Genomic DNA, 17,823 nt, shown 5'->3' with positions numbered 1-17,823 from the left:
CTTAGGGAGTGGTTCCCGACAGCTGCAGACAGGCTCAGCTCATGCTAGAGCACCATCTCACATATTTCCAAGCACTCTGCCTCCAGGATTGATGAGGCCTTCCATAGGAGTGGCTGATAGGAACATAGGTGTCCAGTTTAAGGGTAGATATAGGGATACTATATCTAAGTAAGAGGTGATTACACCAACTTACCCCAGCTGAGTGATCAGCCAGTTGTGTCAAATATGGAGGCCAGGCAGGGGTGGCACAATACATGCTGCAGCCCCTGGTAGGCCTTGGATACACCTATGCCCTGGGTACCTAGGGTACACTGTTACAGGGGCCAATAAGGTGAACCAGTTCCAATTCGTAATGCACCTAAAGTGCATTGGCAGTAATTTAGAGAGAGAACAGCAGGCTGTGGGTCTGATTAGCAGGCCCACAGCCACATTAAGTCATAAACCAGTGAAGCAAAAAGCAAACATTTGGGGTGACCATAGGATAGCAGACCCTACTCTCCTACAGCCACCATTAGATTACTTCCTTCTGCACAAACCCTTCTGAGGGTACCAGACACGAGGGGTGGGAAGGGACACCAGAGGGGAGTTCCTTTATTGTTTAGGACTCTCTGACTGCAAGTTATCTTGAAAAGCTGCAGGATACATTGGGTACTGCTGATCGCATTGTGACTCACTGTATTCTGTACAATGCACTTGTCCTCTGCTGTTGTATGATTTGTTGATGGATATGTAATCAATAAATAGCATTTAAAGTAAAGTTAAGGCAATGAATACTGCTCAGCATCCAACAGAACCTCTCTAGGACCACAGAAGGCATTGGGCTGACCACAGACTGAGTTCAGTAACTTGTCCACCTGTATCTCTCCCTCTTTGATCCTTCTCCTGCAGTCTGGCTGACTCTGTGTACTAGGTGGACGGCGGGGCAGGGCTCCGGTGCAGATGTGACCAGCGCTGCTGTAGGGCATACAGCCACCCTCAGTGCCGCAGGGTCGAGAGATGTCTTAGTCTTTTCCTGGTACAGAGGGACAGCAGATGATGATACACAGAGCATCTTCAGTTATACTGTGTCAAGTGCCATACAGTACAGTGGACCCCAGTACACGGGTCGAGAGGTTGGACGACCAGACGGGTCCCTTCAGATCAGAGACCTGCTGACAAACTACACAGGATACTACACAGTGATCGCGACACACACTGATGGACGTATAGTGAGAGCCACCAGGCAGCTCAGAGTCTACGGTAAGTTGTCATGAGATCCATCTTTGTCATTGTTTGGCTAAAGAAGAGAGAGGGCTGATCTAGACTTCCACTCACCCCTAAAACTCATCATTCTTCCTTATCTGCTGCCTTCACAGCAGAGGCAAAACTGTGCCGCACATGGACTTCAAGGGTTAAACTTTCAAATGGTGGGTAATAGTACAGTGTATGCGTTTGTCACCAACATTTGATTAACTTCGTGCAAATATTTCTAAAACAAAAGTACTATCCAGTACGTTTGTTGGAGAAATGTTTGTATTCACCATATATCCTTCCAAGACACTGCTATCTGAGTCCTGTGGATATTTCTTTCCTTCTGCAAAGGTGACATTTTGCTTATGATATAATCTGATGGCAGGTCAAGAAAGAAAATGTTTTTATCCCCCTAATATTTAAGGATGCGCCATTTGTATCTTTGTATTGTCCGAAAGCTTCCACCAGACGATGGAGGCTTCCACCAGAAGATGGAAGCTTCCACCAGACGATGGAGGCTTCCACCAGACGATGGAGGCTTCCGCCAGACGATGGAGGCTTCCACCAGACGATGGAAGCTTCCACCAGACGATGAAGGCTTCCACCAGACGTTGGAAGGTTCCACCAGACGATGGAGGCTTCCACCAGACGATGGAGGCTTCCACCAGACGTTGGAAGGTTCCACCAGACGATGGAGGCTTCCACCAGACGATGGAGGCTTCCACTAGACGATGGAGGCTTCCACCAGACGATGGAGGCTTCCACCAGACAATGCTGTTCTACTTTGTGCTTTGTGGCTGTGGTGGCTCAGGCAGGAGCCCCTTCATGGCCATTTATGGTTTGATCCGGCCTCGCTCACTTTACTTTGCAAAAGAAGCACAGAGGCATGAGAGAAACCCCATGCTCACGCACATTCTCATACCTTTCCTTCTAGATGCCATTGGGGCTGTTGGAGAGACAGTCACACTCCTCGCCCCGGTCTCTCTAAATCTATTGGTGTTTTCCTGGTACAGGGGGCCAGTGGTTACCTCCAGAGAACTGATCTTCAGTTACATTGTATCAACATCCACCCAGAACGATGGCCCCCAGTACACGGGAGCGGAGAGAGGACAGGCTGACGGATCCCTACAGATCAGGGACCTGCTCATCAACCACACCGGAGAGTACACCGCGACCACGATACTACACGACGGATCGCCAACAACAGGCACACGGCAGCTGAGAGTCTACGGTAAGTCCTTTAGTATTAATATTATTTAAGAATATATAGAGCCCAAAGGTTACTCAAAAGAGTGTCTCAACGCAAATAGTATAGTGTAGACTGGTAAAAGAAGCAATTTAAAAGTAGACCCCAAGAGCCAGGTTTTGAGTAGTTTTTTTAAAAAGCAAATTATCCTCAGTGGCCCATAGTTGTAAGGGGAGACCATTCCACTCCTTGGGGGCCAAGTAAGAATAAGAACTGCTGCCCCGTTTTTTCCCTTTCGAACCGAGGTGTGACCACCAACTGAGAATTGGAGGATCGAAGAGATTTCGTCGGGTGGTACAGAATGAATCTGTCGGACAGATACTGAGGGCTAAGACTTTAAACCTGACATGATATTTACAGGTATCCAATGTAGATCTTTCAAGGCTGGTTGAATTGAGCTCTCCTAGGTAGATGCAACAACAGTAGGGGTGCAGCATTCTGCACTAGTTGCAGTCACCGAAGGAGATAGGCAGGCAACCCCCAGTAAAGTGAGTTGTCGTGGTGCAACGTAGAAGTGATCAAAGCTTGACCCACCTATTTTTGCTGCTTAAGAGGGAGCAAACTACAACAATATACAGGGGTTCTGCCCAAATTACCCTCCCATTCCTGGGAAAGGATGAAAAAGTAGAAAAAATGGTACTGAGGAATCAATAAAATATGGGTTTCTTCAAAACAAGATACGTTTAATTATCCTGTTTTATACAGTTATTTGTATCGTCATTAAATGGTACAATTTAAGAAGGACATATATACGGATCACAAGACAAGGTGGGCAAAAAAAAAAATGTTTTGGGTCAAAATATACACAATAGACAAAGACCTACAAATGCAATATATACATTATATATACAACAATGTACCCTAAACATAGAGAAAAAATAAAAGGAAATCAATTTTCTGTCAATACCCACTCCTCGATTTGAGTGGAGTATCACAATCAAGGAAGTCCTTATAGCGCCTAAGTTGTTACTCCTTATAACCACAAGCAAAAATAATGATTAATCAAGGCGACTAACGTCATTCAAACAATATACAGTATAATTGGACTCCTTAAAAAGGTGTCGACGCAGTCGCGGTCACGTTTCTTTTGGCTTCATCAGGACAGGGGTACTTTCAAGACTACTGTGGTCCCCCCATGGGACGCAGTCCTGGGGACAAAGCAAGCCTCCTCGTCAGGTGTGCACAAGTCGGTCCCTCCTCTAGATTAAGATATCTGGGTCTCAAAAAACACGGTCCGAATATATATATTCTTCCACAAGCCGGGGAAAATAAATCACCCTGAGCCAAATCAAGGGAGTTCCTAATATGCTTCTAAGACATAAATCGCCAAGCCAAAAAGGATCGTAGTCACCAAACGCCGGGCAGCACAACCGTACGTATGTCCAAGGGCCTAAGAGGGAGCAATGGCAAGAATTCTTTTAGCATTTTTAACAGGCTAAAACAGGTGACTACTACTCCAGTCACCTGAGGCACAAAAGGCACACAGTTATCCAACTTCACCCCTGGAGTGCATGCCACCACTGCCAGAGGAGGTGGGGAGGGGCATGCTGTGGCAACAGATCAGTGTACCAGGTCGGGGTGGGGGACCTCAACAGCAAAATCTCAGTCTTGCAAGCATTGCATTGGAGACTGCTGTTATGCATCTACTGAAATTCAGTCGTCAGACAACGCTTAGAATTGCTAACAGCATTGGGAAATTTGCGATCCTATGTAAAAAGAAGTTGCATCTCATCAGAGTATGAGACAATATGTACACCAAACGAGTCAATCGCCATAGCCGGGGGGAGGTCTTGCACACATTAAACAGGGGAAACAACACTTACAACGCAACTTTTGCAACGCACTACCTTTACAAGGAAACCTTTACAATGTAACATCCATTACAACGCATGCCATTACAACGCAACCATTACAACGCATGTCACTACAACACATACCACTACAACGCATACCTTTACAACGCAACCATTACAACGCATGTCACTACAACGCATACCTACACTATCCAACACTTACCCTACTGTTGCACCCCCTGGAGTTAGAATAGTAATTTTTACCCCTACACTATCCAATACTTACCATACATGCAATGTAATGGTATGCGTTGTAATGGTATGACCGTCCTGAGCGCCTCGAAGGCGGTCGCTCACCAGGCTGCTCCCAGCCCAGTACTTGACCTGGTATCGTAGCGCTGCTCGCACTTTTATTGCTGAACTCGATTTGATTAAAGCTGCTCTGTGACCTGGAAGCATTGTCGCATTACTCGCACTGCTATTGCTTAGTTCGATTTTATAGTAGCGCTGTGCTGCTAGACTGCGCATTGTTTATTTATTGTTGTACATTGCTGCCTTTGCCTGCTTGCCGATTTGGGCCTGATTGTGCCGATTTCACTGGCCATTTCACTGCCATTAGCTTTACCTGGGCCCCAATCTCGTCCTGCTTGCCTTTTGGCTTGCTGCCATTTTGTTGTTGTTGTTGTGACTCCCAGCGCGGCTCTCCGCCCCGCTCCCGCCTCCCTGCTGCTCCTCCCTCGCCCCTACCCCCTCCACAATCCACATATGACAGATGCTTTCGCGCGCAGCGTTCACGCGCAGCGGTCGCGCCGAAGGTGCGCCAAATGTAAGCCCGTCTACGCCCGTCCGCGCCTGGACCGCGCCCAGCGCCAGACCCCCTGGTCCTCGCAAAACCCACTCCACCCGCATAACGTATGACAACGCTACCCTCTCAGCACTTAACCCCGGCCGCCTCCAAGACTGCTACCAAGCCGCCCCAGGACACACCCATGGACCCTTCACCTGCCACTCTTGCAAGTTCGACTGCATCAGGACCCACACCAAATCCACATACTCGAAACAGAGCTCAGACACTAACCACCTAAAGTGCATCCTGATCAACACCCGCTCAGTCCACAGCACTCCATTGAACTTTGGAACCTACTCGACACTACATCGCCGGACGTCGCCTTCCTCACAGAAACATGGATGAACGCCTCATCAGCGCCCGACATTGCGATAGCCATCCCAGAATCCTACAAGATCATCCAAAAAGATTGCACCAACCAAACAGGAGGAGGCATCGCCATCATCCATAAGAACACCATCCGCATCACAACCAGTTCCGATGATAACCTCGCTTCCGCCGAACACCTTCACTTCCAGATTCACACCGACCACAAAACCACACTCAGAGGCACCCTCATCTACAGACCACCAGGACCCCGCACACAATTCAGCGAAGACATCGCTGACTTCATCAGCCCACATGCCCTCTCATCCGAGAACTACATCCTACTGGGAGACCTCAATTTCCACCTGGAAAAGAAAAACGACAACAACACCACCACCCTTCTGGACAACCTGGCCAATCTAGGACTCAAACAACTTGTAGACACCCCCACCCACTACGCCGGACACACGCTCGACCCTATCTTCACCTCCAGCAAGCACATCTCCTTCGATCACACCACAGCTCTCCATTTTGACGGACCACAGCTGCGTTCACTTCAACTACAAAAAGTCCACGACCCACAACCTATTCCCCGAAGAAATTGGAACAAAATCACCACCGAACAACTCTTCACATCGCTTCACCAAAACCCCCCTACCAAATCATCGGACCCAAACCAAGCAGCCACTAACCTCACACAATGGATCACCCATAGCGCCGACGAACTTGCACCCTTGAAAAACCATCTAATCAAACAAGGTAGCAAAAAAGCCCCCTGGTTCAACGATGACCTTAAGAAATTCAAGAAGTTCTGTCGTACTCTCGAGAAAACCTGGAGAAAAAACCCAACCACTGATAACATAGCCACCTTCAAGAACGCCATCCGTAAACACCACCAACCAATCCGATCCACCAAGAAATCAGCATTCAAGGATCGACTTGACAACAATGCCCAAAACAGCAAGGAACTATTCAACATCGTCAAAGAATTTACTAACCCCACCGCCGGCACCAACGACATTTCCCCCTCCCAAGACTCTGCGACTCTCTATCCTCAACAAAATCGCCGAAATATGTAACAGCTTTGAAAACCAGTTCGAAGACATGTCCACTCCACCCATTTCCGAACCAACACAGCCCTCTAACAACCTTTGCGCCTGGAACCCAATCACCACTGAAGACACCATCTGCCTGATGAACTCCATCCACTCAGGATCGCCAACCGACCCATGTCCCCACCACATTTTCAACAAATCAGGCTCCATCATCACACCCCATCTCCGCGATGTCATCAACTGTTCCTTCAACTCCTCTACCTTCCCGGAAATCTGGAAACACGCCGAACTCAGCGCCCTTCTGAAGAAACCCACAGCAGACCCCACCGAACTTAAGAACTACCGCCCCATCTCGCTCCTCCCATTCCCCACCAAAGTCATTGAGAAAGCCGTCAACCGTCAGCTCGCCGCCTTCCTAGAATCCAACAAATCCCTCGACCCTTCACAATCTGGCTTCCGAGCCAAACACAGCACCGAAACCGCCCTCATCGCAGCAACAGACGACATCCGAATACTACTGGACAACGAAGAAACAGTTGCCCTCATCTTACTTGACCTCTCCGCAGCCTTCGACACAGTCTGTCATAGCACCCTTATACAACGACTCAGCAACGTCGGAATACAAGGAAAAGCATTGGAATGGATCATATCGTTCCTTGCCGGAAGAACCCAGAGAGTCCGCCTCCCCCCTTCAAATCAAAGGCCACCGAAGTCATCTGCAGCGTACCACATAGTTCATCACTCAGTCCCACCCTCTTCAACGTATACGTGAGTCCCCTCGCATCCATCGCACGCCAACACAACCTCAACATCATCTCCTACGCAGACGACACCCAGCTGATCCTCTCGCTCACCAAAGACCCAAACACCGCCAAAACCAACTTACACGAAGGAATGAAAGAAGTAGCCGAATGGATGAAGACTAGCCGTTTAAAACTTAACTCGGACAAAACGGAAGTCCTCATCTTAGGGTCATCCCCCTCTGCCTGGGACAACTCATGGTGGCCACCGGCCCTGGGAACCGCACCCATACCTACGGACCACGCACGTAACCTGGGCTTCATACTGGACTCATCCCTCTCGATGACCAGACAAGTCAACGCCGTCTCATCATCATGCTTCAACATCCTACGCATGCTCAAAAAAAATCTTCCGATGGATCCCCACCAAAACAAGAAAGATGGTCACCCATGCACTGGTCACAAGCCGACTGGATTACGGAAATACCCTTTACGCCGGAACCACAGCCAAACTACAGAAAAAACTCCAACGCATCCAAAACGCCTCAGCCAGACTCATACTGGACATCCCTCGACAAGCTCACATTTCTGGCCACCTGAAAGATCTCCGTTGGCTCCTCGTCAACAAGAGAATAACGTTCCGTCTCCTCACCCACGCACACAAAGCCCTCTACGACCTAGGTCCCGAATGCCTCAACACGCGACTATCCTTCTACACCCCCTCCCGCCAGCTACGATCGTCCAATCAAGCCCTCGCCGCAATTCCGCGAATTCACAGATCCAGCATGGGAGGAAGATCCTTCTCCTACTTGGCGGCCAAGTCTGGAACTCTCTCCCCACTCACCTCCGCCTTACACAGAACCACCTCTCCTTCAGAAAGCAAATAAAAACTTGGTTATTCGATATGTAAAGCACCTCCCTCCTTCAAGCGCCTTGAGACCCTCTGGGTGAGTAGTGCGCTATACAAATTTTTGAACTTGAACTTGAACTTGTATGCGTAGTAAATGTAGTATGCGTTGTAGTGGAATGCGTTGTAAAGGTAGTTTCAAAGATTTTGTTGTAATGGAATGCGTTGTAATGGATGTTGCGGTGTAAAAAATGTGTTGTAAAGGTATGCGTTGTAAAAGAATGCGTTGTAACGACATACATCCATTAAACAGTGTCATGCTCAAAGCCAACCTGGGGAACACCAAACCCAATGCCTTGGGTTCATAAGCATAGGGGCCACCCACACTGATTGAAACCTCTCCACCTGAAAGGAACTCAGCCACGCCAAGGCGAAACCACTCCTACAACACCGAGATGCTGCTAAAGAGCAGAGTGTAAGAGAAACAGTGCAACATGTTTCCTCGGATCCACCACTAGCCTGATTGTGTCTGCTACCTCTAATAGAGTGGGTTCGATGTTGAAGCGAGGGTCGAAGCCCGAGTGGGACTGGCGAAGTATCTAGTTATGCCCTAAAAAGGCTGAAAGCTGTGTATTAATGAGTTTCTCCAATATCTTGGGGAAGGCTGGGAGCAGTGAGATACGGCGATAGTTAGCAAGAATACTAGTTTTATCAGCCGATGGTTTTTTAAATTTATTTGTTTACAACCACTACGCACTGTGGCGACTGAATTGATTGATTCAAGAAATGGTTAAGCAGTGAATTGATAGCACTACAATTAGAGACCTAAATCTGTGGGGGGCAGAGGTCATCCAGTGACCCAGATTTAAAGGATATTAGAGTAATCTTGTAGTGTTGTAGTTACATTATCAAAGCTTTTGCCCCCCAGTTTGAAAGCCAGAATCTGGGTTCTTTTAGATATTCTGGTCCGCGATTGTGAAGAGCCTTAAAGGCTGTACAAAGGGCCTTGAAGTCAATCCGCTTCTCCACAGGAAGCCAGTGAAGGGATCGGAGAACTTGTTTAGCTAAAGAGTGTCTGGGGATCCCTAATAGTAGACGACCAGCTGTATTCCGGAGAACCTGTAGTTTACAAAGAAGACCCTTTTGAAGACCAATGAAAAGGGCATTACAATAGTCTAACTTAGATACAATGAGCGCCAAGACAACCGTCTTTTGTAGGTCCAGAGGTATAAAAATGAAGATTTTTCTCTGAATTTTAATTGTAAGAACATGGATGATGTGGTGGCCATTAGGAAGGGTGTTGGATAGCAGAAAAGTAAATTTTACTATTCCCACTCCAATCACTACAGCAGGGAAAGTGATGGATTACGGAGAGATAAAATTTACTATTCCCACTCCAGAAACTGCGACAATAGGGAAAGTGTTTGATTGCAGAGTGATACAATAAACCTTTCCCACTCCAGTCAATACAACAGTAGGGAAAGTGTTGGATCGCAGAGGGGTAATATTTACTATTCCTATTCCAATATGTTCAACAGTACCAAATGTGTTGGAAAGTGGAGAGGTAACATTTACTATTCCCACTCCAATGAGTGCAACAGTAGAGAAAGTGTTGGATAGCGGAGAGGTAAATTTTACTATTCCCACTCCACACTGTACAACAGGAGGAAGGGTGTTGGGTAGCAGAATACAATTTACTATTCCCAATACTGCCAATACAACAATAGGGAAGGTGTTGGATAGCGGGAGGGTAAAACTTACTATTCCCACACCAGTAAGTACAACAGGAGGGAAAGTGTTGGATTGCAGAGGGGTTACATTTACTATTCGAACTCCAATCAGTGCAACAATAAAAACAAACAAATTATGTTGAACAAAATAAAATTAATTCAAAAACAAAGTAAAAGAATATCAATAAGTTGTAATAAAATAAAATATATATAATAATAAATAATATAAAAAGCATATTATAATGTTAAATACATAACACAGAAATACCTACAAATTTTAATATAAATAAAATACAATCATCATCTTCACACAAATAAACTTTTTTATTTAAAAATTATTTAAAAAACGATTTATCACATACGTTTTATTTAGATATCTCCAACCCTATAACCCACAAAACACTCAACCTGCACCTAAAATGTACCTTAAAAAAAGAAAATAATTCACACTATTAATATAAATATTTATCAAGAAACCAATTGAAATAGAATTAATGTACTTCCCACAATATACCCCAACAAAACTCACAACACGCTTATACAATTTTACAGAAAATCATTTACACAATTAATCATCAAATTTAGAATTATTATTAATTTTAAAAAATAGTAATTACTTAAAATGAATTAATGTCTAACCTACACATAAATACAACATATATTAAAAAAATCACAATTAACATGACTAATTATCAATTAAACAAATATTATTAATAAAAAAACACATTATTAATTCATTAAAATTAATTACCTACCCACCCTTTACCCTTATAAATACCATATCTCAAGCCTAAAAAAATATAAATACGCAGTTAAAATAATTATTTGTCATTTAAATAATTAATAGATTTGAACAACTAAGGGTTTGATTAAGATGTCGTTAGGTAAACACTCTGAACGAATTGGTTCCAGAATGCTTTCCGAACTACTCGGATCAGGGAAATCGGAGAGAGCGATTTTGATGCATCCAGATGCTTCTGGATACAATTCCGTCGGACTCCCATTGACTTAAATGGGAGCCTGTGTTCCAACCGAATACACAAGCTCCCTTTGAAGAAAAGGGTGGTTGGGAAAAATCGTATACCATATGACAAGCACCCCATGGTGCCTGCCACACTGTGCCTGGTTGGAATGGGTGGTCCCATGGGTATCCCCACAGAGCTGATTCAGAGGGCCCCGGGTGAAGGGCGGCCTGCTATGATCCCCCAAAGTCAGAATCCGGTAGCCGATTCATTTCAGAACAACCGATTCTGAAAGGCTGTCGGAATCATACATCATAAGCCATTGGTTGGAAATGCATTCCGTAGACCGCAACGATTCGGCTACGACCAACTCTGTTACTCTCCATGCCTGACGGAACTGTATCGGACAGTTTGAACACTTCCCAGCCATCATAATCGCTCATTGGTAAATGTGTCCGAGTCGGTTAGTAAGGCGGGTTCCGAATCGGATTCGACGGAATCGAATGCCGCTCGGAGCCTTTCCTAACGACATCCTAATTGGCCTCTAATTATTAATTAATTAAAAATAAATCACTTTCCACCTTTTACCCCTATAACCTCACAACCCACACCTAAAAAAAAAGAATTACACAATTAACCTAATTAATTATCAACTAATTAATGAATATTAATTAACAACTTATTAGAGTCAGAGTCAAAAATACTTTATTCGATTATTTTAAAATCATAAAAGTATACTACACATACAAATACACAAAATACACAAACATACACAAATCAACAATACAATTGAATTTTAAAAGATTCAATAAATTAATAAAGAATAAAGAATGTAAGCAATTGGTAAAAACAATTAAAAACAGTTAGATAGAAAGAGTAGGAAACAGTTAAAAACGTTAAAAATAATTCATGTACCCTAGATCTATCATATTAAAGTTCTATATAATTTCATTTACCAGGTTACTTGATTGCAGAAACATGATCCCAAGGAAATGGACAACTCTTGTCAGTATAAAGTTAAACTTAAACTTAAATTACTCCTGGATACATTCTGTCATTGGGGTTCTCAGCAGTCTATACCGTTTAGCACACATCGATGCTACCAAAAAATTTGCAACCCCAAACATCACAATAGGGGTCACCATAAGTTGTAAAAACAACAATGCGGGTTTCACCTGCTTGAATCCCTTGTCCCTCAAGAGTGGTATGATGTATTTCTTTCTTCCATCAACAAAAAAGGGACAGAAAAAGACAAAGTGTATCAGGTCTTGATCAGTGAAGCTATCACATTTACAAGGAGCATTATCCCTAGGTGTACTCCATTTCATATATTCACCCAGTAAAAGAGGCACTTGATTAAAACGAAATTTCGTCAAAAGCCATCGATGATATGGTTTGTTCACTATAGTCAAATAAGGCTGGATAGTCATAGTTGATATTACTGAATAATGTGCCCTTACTGTAGCTTTCTCAATTTCCTGGGCTTCACGATAAATATTTCTAATATTCATGAATTGTACTTTATCCATGTAACATCATCTTTACACAGGGTTTCGGGGTGAAAATAAATTTCTGGGCGGCCCAATTGAGTAGCAATGGTTTTAATATGTGTCAACCATTTTATATCTTTGGCTCTATCTCTCCCCATACAATCGCTGATAATTTTACGATTTAAAGTCAAGCTAGGATTCAGCCATAGTTTCACCCAAAGAAGTAATGGGGCAATTTTAAGTGCATCCTCAATACAGCCTATCCCTAGTTTCGTGTGCACTGCGAAGGAAGGGGTAGAATGTGGTAGACCCAATAGAGAGCGCAGGGATTTGTTCTCTTCTTTCTGTATTGGGGTAAGATCCTTGTAACCCCATATCCCAGCCCCATATCTAGCTATGGCCAAAGTTTTGGCTATATACAGGGCCAGTATGGCTTCTGTGGGTTTCCCTCCCAACCTTTTTGCGAAGCTCAATATGGCCGCAAACGACCTGCGCACAGCCATCGCTTTATTTGCAATCTGGGGAGTCCAGGTGCCCATGTCGTCGAATATTACTCCTAAGTAAGTAAATATTTTAACTTTTGACAACACCACACCGTTACAGCGCAACGTTTTCGTAGTTTTCTTTCCTTTCCCCAGTGACATAACGTGTGACTTTTCCATATTCACTACCAGGTCTAGTTTCTGCATAAAAGTCCCAAATGAATCAAGAAGCAACTGTAAGCCATTTGGGGTTCTGGCGATAAGGACCGTATCATCGGCATACATCAGTACGGGCAGAGGGGACCCTCCCATGCTGGGTATATCTGGCGTAGCAGTAGACAAGATTGAATACAATGAGTTAATATACAAGGAAAACAGCATGGGGGCTAGGATGCACCCCTGTCGTACACTTCTGGCCGATCTAAACCCAGCAGTGCATTTTCCATCCATTGTCATACGCACTGATGCAGTCAGATCTCTATGCAAATATGCTAGGAAATTTACAAGGGCCTGGTCCAGACCCAGCTCCATGAGTACTGTCCACAGCCTCGACCTATTTACTAAGTCAAAGGCTGTGGACAGTTCCATAAAAGCCAGATGGATCGACCCCCTAGTAGCAACAGTATATTTACTGATGGTCATATACAGATTAAGACACTGGTCCTCAGTGCCCCTCCCAGTTCTAAATCCATATTGGGTGTTACATAAAATTTCGTTTTCTTTTTCCCATTTGTTAATTTTATCTAGGATGACTTTACCTAGTATCTTGAACGACGAATCGATCAACGATATCGGTCTATAACACCTTGGGTCACCCCTTTGGCCTTTTTTAAAAATGGGAATAATGATGGAGTGTGACCAAGATGCAGGTATACTAGATTTGTCCATACATGCTAAATTAAAAATATTTGCAAGGATTATGGACCACACGTGGGAATGTGCCTTGTACATGTCAGCGGGAACCCCGTCCGGGCCGGGGGCCTTACCACCTGCAGTATTTTCTATGGCATTTTGCACTTCCTTCACCGAAATTCTCAACGGGGTTTCTGTGGTTGTAGAATCTATGGGGGTGAAAGGCTTAGTGACGATCTTACTGCCATAGATAATCTCAAAATGGTCCAGCCATTGTTCTCAGTGATATTAACCTCCATCCCCACGTTTTCTCTTCCATTAAACAGAGGTGTATTCACTATGGACCAAAACTTAGCGCTGTCCCTCAAGGTCAATCTGTCATATAATGTGGAGAAGTGTGGCTCAGGGGTTAGAGGCGGCAGACCTGGAGCTTGAGTTCGGCCCGGGACCAGGGTTCAATTCCCCGCCTCGGCGGGTCTTGGGCTAAACATTCCACGGACTCGTTAATTCTCGCTCTGGTGCCTTCTCAACTCACGGGTTCACACTCTGCGACTCTGGGCAATAGCTTGCTTAATCTCCACAACGGCCCCTCGCGGTGGGATGCCTGGCTTTCACCTTGTGGATACCCTGCCAGGGTTATCTCACAGGGGAATACCAGGACGGGTTCCCTAAGCAAGCGCTGAGATGCCCCAGGGTAAGTCGTGCGCTATATAAGTTTCATTCATTCATTCATTCATTCATATAATGATTCCCAGGCCTTGGCTTTAATTTCTTTCCTGCGTGCCTCAATCATTATTTTGTACTCCTTCCTGAGTCTAGTCACTTCTATAGTGTCAGGCGGTGTACTTTTCAGGGCATCAAGCAAGATTTTATGAGCCTTTGAGCATTCGGCGTTGAACCACCCATGCGCTTTGCGGGGCTTATGGTTAGATTTACACGTGAGTGACTGTGCTACATTTTTACAAATAACTTCAAAGGCGTTTATAACATTCCCTCCAGTAGTCAATGGATCTCTACAAATGCTAATTTCTGTTCCTACTTTACCACACAATTCATTGAAAAAACCATCAGGAATAATCTTAGACATTTAACCCGTCTACCCTGGTCATGAGCCCGAATTTTTGTAGGGTAAATTGGTTGAGGTCCATTATTTATTATGGTTGGGTTACTATTATTTAATTCCATAATAACCGGGTTATGGTCGCTAAATGTTGTCTGGATTGCATTGTAGGAGATAACATTTTTAAGGATACTGGGTGACCGGAAGATGAAATCAATTATAGTATTACTACCCCTTGCACTATATGTTGCAACTCTTTCTTTGGGGTTCACAAATTCGGGTTCTGATGTATCAATATCTATCAGCAGTTCTTCTAAAGCACCCCCTTTGGCTGAGTGTTCAAAGTGCGAATGGACCAGATAGTCATTTTCCAAGCAAACTCCATACTGACAATTCAATTCACATAAGTGTATGTTAAAATCACCTAAAAGTATATAATGAACAAAGGTAGTTTGACTCTTTTTATACTCATTTAAGAAATCGGTCAACATAAGGATATTTTCACTGCCTTGTGTGCCTTCTATAGAGTTATAAAAATGTACATAAAGAATTTTTTCCCCCGTACTCATAAGAACCTCTAAAGCTAGATAATTGGGAGAATTTGCATTTATAATTTTCATCACCCCCATATATCTCACTGAAATTAAGAACCCTAATCCTCCCCTGTTTCTCCCCCTATGTGACTCTTGTGCTGATAAGAAAAAGGATACATAGCCTTCTACCCAAAAGTTACATTCAGTGTCCCAAGTTTCCTGTAATGCAACCACATCATGTTGTTTTATAATTTCCAGCCATAATATGTCTTCCCTTTTGGTTCGGAGACCAGAAATGTTCCAAGTCATTAATTTCAGATTTCTGCTTTCTGTGATTTCGCAGGACTGTGCCTCCACCCCCTCCTGGGACAGTCAGTTATTAACATCAGGTTCTGATAAGACAGCAAAACTGTTTCTCAGTTCCAAGGCAGGGGTAGTAAACACTGTGTGCATGTTGTTATGGGTCATTTGGGAGTTTAGTGGTTGAGTTGCCCAGGTAGCTAGACGGATATTATGAGGTGGAATGTTATTTCTTAATTTCGTAATCAGCAAAGGAGTTTGTTGTGCTGGGCGAGGATAGAAAAAACCTAGTGGAACTGCACGAATTTGTCCAAGTGTAATATTTGTCGCATCCCAAAATAACCTAGTGCAAACATGGGGATTCCTGAAGTTTATAATGACACAGTCTTCAGAAAAACATTTAGCTGTGGGACCCAACCAAGCTACTCTTCTTGCCAGGCTAATAGATGCTGAAATATCACTTGGGCCCGAGCAATTTGTATCACACCAACTCTTTACATTTTCCATAAGGGCTGTCTGGGTTTCTGACTCTCCTGATTTGAGAGTCGGAACATTGACCAGTACTGCCACAAAGGGAGTTGCCTCAGGGGGTAAGTTAATCATAGGTTTAAGACGTTGACCATTGCCCGATCTTTGACTAGTTCTTTTGGAGCAGTCCTCTTCATTGGGATTAAATCTATTGTTATGCTTGGGTTCGGGAACATTCTGGAAAATTGTATGTGGCATTTTATCAGTGTTTTTAGTTTTGTTTGTGGGGTCCGGAATGGAAGTATGTGGTAAGGATACCAAATTAGGCATAGTTAGGGCACTGTTTGACTCTTCCATAGGTTGACTTAGTTGGTTCAACGACTGTTGTGGGTCCAGGGCTAGATGCTCCGTTACCTTTTGGAGTAACAGTGAGTTCATTCTATCACATCTGCTCAGTATACCAGATACACAGTCTTTTAGTGTTTCTACAATATCATTTGAAATCTTAATCAATGTAGTTTCAATGGTGTCTGTTAGAACCCTTTCGATCATTTCCTTTATCGAACCTTCAAGCTTAGTTGGGGGTTGCCGTGATTTTGTATTAGATCTATATCGCAGAGCTTGCGTTTTGTGTATTCTCACAGTTTTTCTGGCTTTATGCATATTATATGCTTCCCCCTCCAGAATTTGGGCTTGCTCAGGGGCCTCAGTAACAACTATAGGGTCTTCTTGGCATAATGTGTTTTGGTGTTCAGGTACAATGTCATACAATGTGATGGTAATACTGGGTTCTAGAGGTATCACTTGTCTCTGGGGTATCGTTGTCTCTTTAGCGTCCACGGATGCACCATCCAACCCGAGCTCCCATTCTTTCTCGGCGATTTCTTTATTTAACTTCCCCACCGCTGATGTTAAATATGTCATGATGTTTTCTGAAGCATTTGTTTTCCGTGCAATTTTAACTTTACTGGTACCCCCTGTAATCGAGGTCTGAAGTTTTCTCCTACCCATTCTTGCAATATAGATGTTAGGGACGTGGCCTGTCCTGTCCTCTGTCGTCCCCTGACGGCCACAGACGGCCCGCCCTCTGCCCGGGCTCCGCCCGGCGCCGCCCGCGCGCGTCCGCGACGCGGTGGAAGCTCCGTGGATTTAAACGCCTCCGGGCGTGCGGAACCGGAATTGGTCGCAAGTGAGCGCTAGGGACGCTGGGAACCGTAGTTCCTCCCCTCGGCGGCCGGGATGGAAGTTGGCGCCGGCGGCGGGAGGAAACAGCGGTATCAGCAGCCCAGCGTCCTGCAGTGGTCTTCTCCTCGTTAGGTAGGCTCCTGCCTTGCCCCCAACAGTGTTTCCAGATTGTACCCCCACAACTTATTAATTCATTTAAAAAGAAAATTACATCCCACCCGTTACCCCTATAAACACCCCAACCGGCACATAAAATGTACTTAAAATAATATTAACACACTTAAAAAAATTAAATATCGATGAAATAAAAAATATTGAATAAAATATAAATCATAAATCGATTATAATTAAATTACTTCAAACGATATAACCTTTTAAACCCACAACCGCTACGGAATGAAAAAACACAAAATTAAATTTAATAATTACTAAAAATGTAACAAATATAGTTTAAAAAACGTAAACAATCATACAAAAAATGACATTGTATAAATTTCAAATATATACTAAATACATAAGAATAATTCAAAATAATGATATTTTGTCAAACAATATTAATGACTTCAATATTGATATTACTTACCTTCAAATCGATATTCTTGACGTGAATATTCTTGTTATCAATATTTTCATATTACAATATTTTGATATGTCGATATTTTTAACTCAGTATTTTATCTGAATACCCATAAAATAA

At 43.9% G+C, this 17,823-nt stretch overlaps 1 protein-coding gene across 1 annotated transcript in view; it reads left to right on the top strand.

Moving 5' to 3' along the window:
- Positions 1-17,823, top strand: part of LOC147706628 (cell adhesion molecule CEACAM6-like) — an 83,140-nt gene that overhangs the window by 39,429 nt on the left and 25,888 nt on the right. Inside the window, exon 3 of the mRNA XM_086929640.1 lies at positions 889-1,239. Coding sequence (XP_086785766.1) covers positions 889-1,239 — 351 coding nt within the window. The remainder of the gene's footprint in view (positions 1-888; positions 1,240-17,823) is intronic.

Source organism: Lissotriton vulgaris, chromosome 7, assembly GCF_964263255.1.
Source record: "Lissotriton vulgaris chromosome 7, aLisVul1.2, whole genome shotgun sequence".
Taxonomy (NCBI): domain Eukaryota; kingdom Metazoa; phylum Chordata; class Amphibia; order Caudata; family Salamandridae; genus Lissotriton; species Lissotriton vulgaris.
The sequence above is the reverse complement of the archived record's forward strand: the minus strand, read 5'-3'. Positions and strand labels throughout refer to the sequence as shown.